The sequence below is a fragment of the Lipotes vexillifer genome, unplaced genomic scaffold (genome assembly GCF_000442215.2).
Source record: "Lipotes vexillifer unplaced genomic scaffold, Lipotes_vexillifer_v1.1 scaffold230, whole genome shotgun sequence".
Lineage (NCBI taxonomy): Eukaryota > Metazoa > Chordata > Mammalia > Artiodactyla > Lipotidae > Lipotes > Lipotes vexillifer.
The window spans coordinates 8981366-8992049 of NW_006775143.1; the positions used below are offsets into that span (position 1 = coordinate 8981366).

The following is a 10684-nucleotide window of genomic DNA, read 5'->3' on the forward strand; positions in this document are numbered from 1 at the left end:
ACCTTGTGAACAAGTACATTGCCGCTCAGGGACCCCTGCCACATACCTGTGCACAATTTTGGCAGGTAGTCTGGGATCAGAAGTTGTCACTCATCGTCATGTTGACCACTCTCACAGAGCGAGGACGGGTAAGTGGCTTGATTTCCAATGCAGAAGTGTGCATGTCACACTGTGCTCTGCAGAACGTGAATTTCAGAGCTGGAAAAGGTCTTAATGAAATGTCACCCGGTCCAGCCCTTATGTGACCCATAAATCTCCTGTACAGAGCTACTGATGGACACCTCCAGTGACTGGAAGCTCAGCACTCTTCCTGCCCACTCCCTGGCCTTGCCAAGCTAAGGAGTGATCAGACAGCCCCTCCCATTCCTGCCTCCGAACCATTATAACAAGCAGGAAGGCTCTTCACCTTGCCTTACCTGTCCCAGAACCCCTGTTTTAGCTGTGGCCTTACCCACCCAGGACAAGTGCTGGTCCTGAGAAGAGCAGTGTGAGTGCCAGGTTCACAATGGCCATAAAAAGTAGAAGAAATTACCTCTGTCAGCCTCTGCTTGTGTTGCAGCAAAACCTGATGCCAAAAAGAGGTAAGAAGGGCTTAATTAGGAGAGTGATGGGCACCCTGCTGTGCTCAGCCTGACGTGCATTTTTCCATAGGAACAGATCGCTGATTATATAACAGAAGTCAGTGTGCAAGGGATACTGTGTAGCATGAGTTCTCTAACTTCTGCCTGCATCTGGGTATCTTCATTATGAAACGTTTATCCAGAAACACGTTCCAAAATCAAATATAAAGTAATTTTGAACCACCTATTTTAAATGATCTTTGTGTCACTTCCTCCCAGGCCTCTCTTTGGTATGTAGCTCAGAATGCCAAATTGAGCTGTGCTGAAAGTCAGAATACAGGATTGGAATGGATAGTATGTTTGAGGAGATCAGGCTACCCTCTCACCCAAAACAGCAAAATAAGTATTCCTACTATTTCTAGAGAGACCTGTGGATTGCAGAGGGCTTTCACACAGGTTGTCCCAGGCAGATGGCTCCCCACCTTGGCTAAAACACTTCCAGGGTCCATCCATGAGTATTCGGCTCTGATTTTTTAAAAAATCCCTCTATACAACACGCTGAAATCCACATCACTTTGAGCCACCACCCCACCTGCTCAGTAATAAGTTACCCTTCTCTTCTACGCAATGCCCTTTCAGATATGTGAAAATAACCCTCGACTTCCATTAAGGTGGTGGTCAGCAAAAATTGTCTGGTCTTTGTCTCAGTGGTGCTGTTAGCCAGTTTCCCCATTTTGTACTCAAGCATTTGACTCCGGAAACCTACATGCAGCACACTGGTGGGGCTCTGGAGCCAGACGATCTGGGTTCAGAACACGTTCTTCTCGAGCAAGTTATTTAACCTCTCTGACCCTCAGCTTCCCTGAATATAAACTGCAGATAGTATATAAACCCGCCTTGGAGGGTTTGTGAAGACTAAGACGATATATATGAAAAGCTTAGAGAGCTGCCTGTCGCAGGTGTCCAGCAAACATTAGCTGTCCTGTGTCTGTGTGGCCATGATTATCATCCCTGGGAGGATGAGCCATCAGATCTGGCCTTTTGCGTGCGCTTGGGCTCCTCGGGCTTTCCATCTGTCATTCTGTGTGTTGGCTCTCACTGTTAGCTTCTTGTCACTCACAGTCTCGATCAGAATCTCTTCTCTTCACATAAGTCACCATTTAAAAACATAAAGGCCCTCAAGAAGCAGTAGAAAGCTCCTTCTAGAATACTGTGAGTCAGAGACGTTGAGGGCACTCTTTGGGGAGCAGTTGCTCATTCTCTCAGCTCTGCTTCCAGCCCTGGCCATCTCTCCGTCTTGTCTACCTGGTTACCGTGAGAACTCAGAAGCTTTGCTGAAATCACAAGGCAGCAGGTCTATGGCATCACCTGATCTCCTTGTCTGGAAACCTTGTTTTTGCCTCTTTTTAATTTTTGTTTATATTCTGTTTTTGTATGCATGTGTGATTTTCTAATCTTGTTTTGGAAAGGCAGTGAAATTACTGGGACCTTGTTTGAACTTAGGGAACTCCAGCTGGCTCACAGTCCTATCCTGTCCTCTCTCTTTCTCTGGAGCGCCTGCACCCATCTTGTTCCGTGGTGTCCTGGGTAAGAGGGCAGGTGCTAGGGCCATGCTTCCTGAATTCAAATCCCTGCTTGGTCACCTCCTACCTGTGTGGCTTAGGAAACCTGCAGAACCTCTACGTAAAATGGGATAATAATGACACCGATGGTCGATCTATGGAGTAACTGAATGAGTTAATACAGGCAGCTTTCTTGGAACAGTGCTTGGCACACAGTAAATATTATACAGATGCTAGCTAGCAGTAATAGTAGTTTGGGTACACCTTAAATGTTGCCGGGACTGTACTATTACTGTAGTATTATTTGTTATGATTCTTCAAATTGGCTCACCTTTTCTTGCTTTAAAAAATTTCCTTTGGGGCTTCCCTGGTGGCGCAGTGGTTGGGAGTCCGCCTGCTGATGCAGGGGACACGGGTTCGTGCCCCGGTCCGGGAAGATCCCACATTGCCGCGGAGCGGCTGGGCCCGTGAGCCATGGCCGCTGAGCCTGCGCGTACGGAGCCTGTGACCCGCAATGGGAGAGGCCACAATAGTGAGAGGCCCGCATATCACAAAAAAAAAAAAAAAAAAAAATTTCCTTTGAAATACATACCTTAAATGGAAGCCCAGTATCACTTTCCATAAAAAGAAGGTATGTGTAAAAATGCAAAAACCACAAGACAATGTTTTTAAAGTCTAAATAAATATTCTTGCCTTCCAGGCTGTGAACCCAAGGCATGCTTGCCCACACACTCATGTGCTGTCTCCTAAAAAGAGAGTTAAAGTGCTAGGGAGATAGTGTTAAAGCTATCCTAGACCCCAGCTGAGAAACTCTCTACGGCATACATGGAAAAAACCGCTTTCCCACCGTGTGGTTCTATGCCGTTTAATACAGACCCCATCTCCTCCTAGCCTCCTACCAAATCCCACACTTTGCAGGCCTTGATCTGGGCCATTGTGGTATGTTATAGATGACAAGACGTCGGCCTTGTTGTCTCCACAGTCTCCCCATAGGAAACTGTGCCATGTTTGCCTGCCTGTTCTGTGACTTTGGAGAACCTGGATACGCCAAGTTTTCTCAGAAACTGTCCGTGGAGGTGCTACTCTCGGAGCTCATGAGGCCTTTCAGTGGTGCTGCAACTCCTCCTGCGAGCCAACACCTGAACCCATGGGGCAGCCAGGAGCTCTCCTCACCTGTGGTGGGCTGCTCCTTCCCCTTCAAAGTTGGCGCAGCTCTTCCCAGCTGCAAGGTCATTGTTCTCCTTGGAGAAAAGAGAGCGCCAGCAGGTGTGGTTAGTGACAGACACCTGCCCCGATGGCATTCCCTTCTTCCCCTCATCCTGCCTGTTCCAGCTCAGGAGAAAAGGCCCTTTCTTCCATCCAGGAGGCCTCACCTCCACCGGCTGCCCTTGTAGGTCCTGCCCCTCCTGTTTTGTCCTGATTGGAGTCCGCTCTGAACCTGAGCTCCTCCAAGGTCTCCATGTAACCTGGTGGGTTGGTTGGTTTCCCAGCCCTTTCTTCCTAATGGAACCCCTTCTGGCTGGTTCCATCAGGTTAGAGATTCCCATCTCCCACGAGTCAGAGCGTTCCCTTCGTAATCTCTGGCCCTGGGAACTTACCTCTGTTGTTTATCAATGGTTGGAAACCTGTTCTCAAATCCAGGCTACGTGTTTCCTCCCTCTCCTGTTACAAATGCTCAGGTGACCTGAGCCCTTTATCCTGAGGTCCCTTATCTGGTCCTCGCCACCCCCCTGAGCTCCTCCTGATTAGGAGTCAGTCACTCCAGGCCAGCAGCTCTGTCCCCTACTTATTCCGAGAGATGAAGTTCTTGGCATGTCCCAGTTGCTTCCTCCCATATTCTGCATTTTGCAGAGTGAGCAAATGGCGAAGAGCTGGCGGGGTCCCCGTCGCCGCTCTGTGCTGCGCTCACGTCTGTAGGTGCTGGGAGCCTTGCCCAGAGGCCAGTGGTCAGTGAGGGGCTCCTGCCACAGAATAGCTTTCATTTCTCCCTCTTTTCATTCTGACCTAAAACCTTTTCCATTGTGTTCTCCCTTCAGGCCCATGGGTTTCCTCCAAGAGGAAACAGAGGTATCGAGGTGTATAGCCTTTCCATTGAAAGGGTATTCTCCTTCCCCTCCCATCAAGGATGTTTCTTTTGGGGGAAAAATTATTTTTTACATCTATATATGCTCCATTTCCTATATGTAGGATCTGACACAAGTGGATTCACTCTCTGAGCCTCAGTTTACTCTTATGCAAAACAGAGACAATATCTGTTTTGTATCTACCTCGGCATCTACCTCATAAGATTGTTTGGAGACCCAGATAAAATAATGTCCATAAAAAGCACCATTTAGTGCTTAGCATATACTGATCAAAAGAGAGTAGGCATTAGGGAATCCCCTGGCAGTCCAGTGGTTAGGACTCTGAGCTTCCACTGCAGGGGGCCTGGGTTCGATCCCTGGTCAGGGAACTAAGATCCTGCCAGCCGCACAGTACGGCCAAAACTGAGGTTCAGAGAAGCGAAGTACCTTGCCCAGGATTGCAAGTTAGTGGAACTTATCAACCAGGAGGGAAACTCAGGATGTGCACAAACTTCTTGTTCTTTCCACTACACCCCCAGTGCTTAGAGATCCAAGTAGACCTAAAATCTAAATTTGATCAAGGAGTAAAGAGAGTCCACTTCTGGTCAGATTCACTGGGTGTCTCTGGAAATAGAGGTATCTGTGGCTCAGCCCTGCACGGGCTCGTCGCTTCAGAGCGAAGCTTGCCATCAGCTGTCCTGTGGGCAGGACCCTTGGGAGCCTGCAGCAGACAGCTACACCCCCACAGATAAGGAAGCAGATGCAGGCCTGCTGGGTGTTGGCTCTGCCTCGGGTTCTATGGACAGCAGTCCTTCGTGTCTTGGAGAAGCTGGGAAGTGGCCACTAACCAAAATACCCAGGTGTAAGGTTTACAAGTAAACTCTTAACACCGCCTTTTCAGCAGCGTGCTTTAATTTCACATATTCACTGTGACGTTTGAAAATAAGAATAGAAAAGCTCTTTTAAATTACATGCGTCTGTTGGTTTATACCCCCTCTCAGCTGTAAGTAAATGTAATTTTTACCCAAGTTGATGCAGCTGTAGGCTTGGAGAGAAAATTTTTTTTGAATGCTTCAGAATTTGACTTGATGGATCTATGGTGGGATAGGCAGCTTGGCCCTGAGCTTTGCTTCGAGGCCAGAGGCAGGAGTGAGACTGCTAGGGAACACGTTTCAGGATTTGGAAGGGGGAAGAGAAAACGGGAGGGGCCATGGGGAGCCACAGCAGCCCTGGACCTGGGGCAGCCCACTTAATCCTGCTGAGCCCGGGTTTCCCCCTCTGCTGTCTGGCGCGTGTCAGCTCCGTAGGAGTCGTATACGAAAGCACTGGTGGGGCCTGCGGCAGCAGTGGCAATAACGGCCACCATCACTGCTGACCTGACCCCCCGCAGTGAGCCTGGCACTGCACACCATTCTCTCCAGCCTCTGTCACCATCTGGGAAGCAGGTGCTGGCCTGTCTTTCGGGTGAAGAATGTGAAAATCAGAGAGCTTAAATAGTAGCAGGTTCAAGGCCATAGGGCTCACCACGGAGGAGAAAATGATCGTAGCAGACATCGGTCTGGCTCCTAGAGGTGTGCTCTTAGCGGCTGTGCTGTGAGGAGTGGACGCCGAAGGAGGGATGAGCTAGAAAGGGGTGTCGAGAGCAGAGAAGGGGCCGAGGGACGGGGGTGTCGGGTAGAGGTCGCTCCTAAGTCGAGGCCCCATGTCAGAGGCTCTCCTGGTTCTCCAGCATTTGGACCCTGGTGATAAAGAAGAAAAGTCTGTGTGCTCAAATTCCAGCTCCAGCTGGAGTGAGAGCTGTGGCCTGGCCCCTGGCAGGTTGACCTCCCCCCCGCACTGCTCCCCAGCTCCCCAGAGGAGGAAGGGAGGTTCCCCGCCCACCCTCAGAAAACAGACGCAGCACAGGAGTGGCCTCGCCTGCGTCTCTCTTCTCTCAGCAGCTCTTGTGTACCTGGTGCGAGTGAGAGGGCTCTGGCCAAACATCCAACCCGTCTGCCCAGTTAACCACCACGAGGACCGCCACACAGCCGAGCCTAACCCCCACCCGCTGGTTCCCTTGCAGACCAAATGCCACCAGTACTGGCCCTATCCTCCCGAGGTCATGGAACACGGCAGCTTTCACATCCGCTGTCAGTCAGAGGACTGCACCATCGCTTACGTGTTCCGGGAAATGCTGGTCACGAACACCGAGGTGAGCATTGCACGGGCGGCGAGTGGTCCAGGGGAGGGCACGGGTTAGAGGCAGGCCACCGTGGGTCCAGGTAGCGCTCTACTTCTAGGTCAGTCTGTGTTTTCACCTGGTGGGCATTTCAGTAGATGTACAGACGGTCTGGAAGAGAGCCGGCACCCGTGTCCACAGCAGCATATTTCACAGTAGCCGACAGGTGGAAACAGCCCAAGTGTCCACTGACAGATAAATGGATAAACAGAATGTGGTGTATTCGTACAATGGAATCCTAGTCCCCCTTTACAGAGAAGGAAGTTCTGACACATGCTACCGCATGGTTGAACCTTGAAGACATTATGCTGAGTGGAAGAAACCAGACCCAAAAGGTCAAATACTGTGAGGTACCTGGAGTAGTCAGTTCACAGAGACGGAAAGGAGGATGGTGGTTGCCAGGGCTGCATGGCTGGGGAATGAAGTTAGTGTTTAAGGGCACAGTGTTTCAGTTTGGGAAGATGAAAAGGTTCTGGAAAGAATTGTGCATAATGTTTAACATGGTAAACTTCTTGTTTTGTGTATTTTGACCATAAAAAAAAAAAGAGCCATCGTAGGTACCCTAGGAGCAAACAGGAAGAGATCACTGTGGGCAGAAGTGGTGGAGGAGACATCGGGCAGGAGGTGGCCCCAGCAGGACCCTCGAGAGTGGGTGTTTGGGAGCGTATGGAAGGCGGGTGGGCAGGAGTTGGCAGTGGCCATGGCAGGGTGGTACCCAGTGGCAGAAGAGTGTCCGGAGACAGGAGCTCCCTGGCTGGAGGCCGGAGCGGGGCCAGGATCCTCCTATCTACCTGCCCACCGTCCAGGTAACTCAGCGAGGCCACTCTGTCTCTTCGCAGACTGGAGAGGAGCACACCGTGACGCATCTCCAGTACGTGGCATGGCCAGACCACGGCGTTCCCGACGACTCCTCAGACTTTCTGGAATTTGTAAACTATGTGAGGTCCCTGAGAGTGGAAGGTGAACCCGTCCTAGTTCACTGCAGGTACTGTGGCTTGTTGGCTTTATTCTTTTAATACTCATACTCCTTGGGAAAGGCCTGGAGAAAGTTGGCAGGCATCAAGCCCACCTAAATCCCACAAGACTAGATATGCTTTTTACAAAGCTCTCTTTGCTTTCTTTCTTCACAATGTCAAAAGATTCGGACAAACTTGTGATTGCAGTGCAGAACTGGAGAACAAACTCCCTCCCTCGTCTTTCCCTCTGTTCCCAGCTGACTGACCTCACAGTAGATGCGCGTAAGATGGGGGGTGGAGTTTGCACGGAAAGGTGGGTTTCTTCCCGTTGGTTTTTAAGCCCCCATGCTGTTCAAGAGCACACCTTGAGCGTGTGTTTTGTGTTCTTTGAAGGTCAGAGGAGGAAAGCTCCATCTGAGTAAACGTGGGAACTGGCGAGGAGCTGAGCTGGGCTGTGCAGAAATGCTGTCTGAGCAAATCCCGTCTCTGCTCCTTTCCCCCCAGTGCTGGGATAGGTCGAACCGGTGTGTTGGTCACCATGGAAACATCCATGTGCCTGATCGAGAGGAACCTGCCCGTTTACCCACTGGATATTGTTCGGAAAATGCGAGACCAGCGCGCCATGATGGTGCAGACATCAGTGAGTAGAAATCCAGTAATAAAAACACGGATGATGGCCTGGCCTGCACAAAGGGCTTTTGCAGGTCGAGAGACCAAGGGTCCAAGGGACTGAGTCACTTGCCCACGGTCACAGAACTTGTCAGGGGCTGAGCGGTTCCAACACCCGCCCTATCCAAGTTCTGCCTCTCGCTACCCTCCACTTCTGCTGCCTCACGGTTTGTTTCCTGCCAGCCGCTTGGCCAGGGAGCAGCCCCGGTTGCACTCTGCATTGTCAAGCCACTGACCCATCATGTGTCTGTCCATCAGAAGTAAGCAAGGTCACCTGAGGGTTTCGCCCCACCTGCCTGTTCCTGGGTGAGCCTTTTGACTCAGCCCATGTCTCACATGGCCCTACTCTCTCCTCTTCTGGGCTCTCTCCCACGTACGTCACGCCTGGGTACCTGGCACTGCAAGTGTCCACAAGAGGAAATATTGTGGCTTCCCCCGCAGAGCTACAACAGGGGTAGTGGGGTGGCATGGAAAGTTCATGATTCACACTCCCCCACCTACTGGGCAACCTCTGAATAGTGCCTTAACCTCTCTCTAAGCCTCAGTTTCCCCATCTGCAAAATAAGGACTATCCCATATTCATTCGTTCATCCGTTCAACAGATAATTGCACAAGCAGGAGAGACCTGAGCTTATATCTAGTAGAACTGGATCAGTTGACTATAAATCTCAGCAGCAGTGGGAGAAGTCCAAAGAGAGTCTAAGAACTCGGGAAGAGTATCAAAAGCTGACTTTGGAAAGTCAAGGCTTTCTGGAGGAATGGCCTCTGAGGCCATACCCCCCGATGGTTGAGGAGAAGTTAGCAAAGAAGGGAGTGGGACTTGCCCTCAGCTCTGTGTCCTCACGGACTCATGGACCAAGCTCATAACATTTCTCTAACGATGGTGAGCTCGTGTTTTAAATTCATGTGCACCCAGGAAACCTGGTTAAGAAAAAAAAAAAATCAGGTTCTCTGCCCTGTTTTGTGGTATGGAAGACCTCATTGCTAGTTAAAGAATGTTTAAAGTGCATCTTCTGGGCACATTTTCCTAGCTGGTGCAGCTCAGTCTGAATGCTTTCTTGTCACCCAGGACACGTCAGTCAAATAAGTCTCTTAGGTGTTTGTTAATATGAAGAACCTTACCCTGTAGGGCGGCTTTCAGTGGCTCTCCTTTGGAAGACAAAATCCAGACTCTTTATCTCAGTGCAAGGCCTTCTGCAGCCAGGTCCCAGCCCACCCATGCCACCTTCCTACCAGCCCCGCTACCGACAGCTGTCCTGGGCCAGGAGCGTGAGCCCTGGCTATCCTCCTCTGAACGGGCCGCCCTTTCATTTCAACGTACACTGGTGTGTACATTGGAACGGCCACCCTGCAGCAACCTGTGTCCCTCCCTGACTCCCCGAGACTGCCGGTCCGTCCCTCTGCCGTGTTTCCGTGCCACGGTTGCCCAGCCCTCATCACGTAGTGAGCTCACGGGTAGGTGTGTCTTCTCCACACCATGTCCCTGATGTAGCCCGGGGCCTGGCTCGGCCGGAGCTGGAGCTCAGGGTGTTTATGAGTGAGATGAAAGAATAACTGTGTCTGCGGTCGGATGCAGCATTTGTGGAGCTGCTGGCCAGCTTGACGGCTCTCTGTTCCTTTCCAGAGCCAGTACAAGTTTGTGTGTGAAGCAGTCCTTCGTGTTTATGAAGAAGGCTTAGTCCAAATGCTGGATCCCAGTTAAGACGACTGTGAAGACGTTCATTCCTCTGTCCCAAGGGCGTCCTCCTTCTCTCTGGAAGCAGCAAGAGGAACTTGTAGGCTGTGGGAAAGGAATGAGCATATTTGAACCCAAGCACTTTAAATTTCTATTGAAAGAAAAAGGTATCGTGTACATAGGAACTGTGTAGATAACGCATGTGGTTATAGCATCGTTTAGGCCCGCACCTCCTCCGGAGAGAAATAAGCAGAAGGGGATCTCAGTTTGGGGCCTGTCCTAATGCCTCCCTCCTTCTCCGTCTCCATATTCCTGTAAAACATCCTTGGGCAATTGAGAGGGGACTCCAGCAACCCTGTTGACCTCCCAGAAACGAGATGGTGTGGCTGTTCAGAGTTGCTTGGATGAGTTGTGTGTATATGTGTATAGGACTAAGGGCTTAGCTTTCCGTGTGTCTGGGCGGAGCTGGAACAGTCAGTGTTCACCTGCCCTGATGCTAACGAGAAACCCCATGAATGTACTGAATGGCAGGGGGTGGGGTGTCAGGCCTGGGGTCAAGCGGTGCCTCTTCTGCCCTCCCTTCCGTGGTCCCATCTCCCTGCCACTTGCAATATTCACGTTTCTGAGAATCGTGTCCAAATGCCCTGCCTTCTCCCTGCATTGGTGACCGTCCTCAGGTTCACACCAGTGCCTGAACCGGGCAGTGCAGGTTTCGGGTGAGTTTTCAGCTGAGACTCTGAGAACAAGGACGCCCAGTGTTGTCCCACATGTTCGTTTTTGGAGCAGGTGCCTCTTGCCTCTGCTTTCCTCTTGCTGTACCCTCAGCACCCAGGACTGGAATCATCCACTACTGAATCTAAGACATGGATTGCTGCTACTTCGAGCTATTACACTTGAAACATTACAATTTTCCTGAGGGGAGATGGGATATCACCTAAATATTCAGAATCTTTGGCCCTTCTGAGAAAAGATCTAGTCGTT

At 50.8% G+C, this 10684-nt stretch overlaps 1 protein-coding gene across 1 annotated transcript in view; it reads left to right on the forward strand.

Moving 5' to 3' along the window:
• The window catches only part of PTPN3 (protein tyrosine phosphatase non-receptor type 3), a 72034-nt gene extending 61559 nt beyond the window's left edge, over positions 1-10475 (forward strand). The window contains 5 exon segments of the mRNA XM_007449792.1: positions 1-128; positions 6248-6376; positions 7243-7388; positions 7864-7999; positions 9653-10475. The exon segment at positions 1-128 is cut by the window's left edge and continues 10 nt beyond it. Of these exon segments, the coding sequence (XP_007449854.1) occupies positions 1-128; positions 6248-6376; positions 7243-7388; positions 7864-7999; positions 9653-9730 (617 nt within the window). The 3' untranslated portion in view covers positions 9731-10475.
• Positions 10476-10684: the final 209 nt, after the last annotated feature.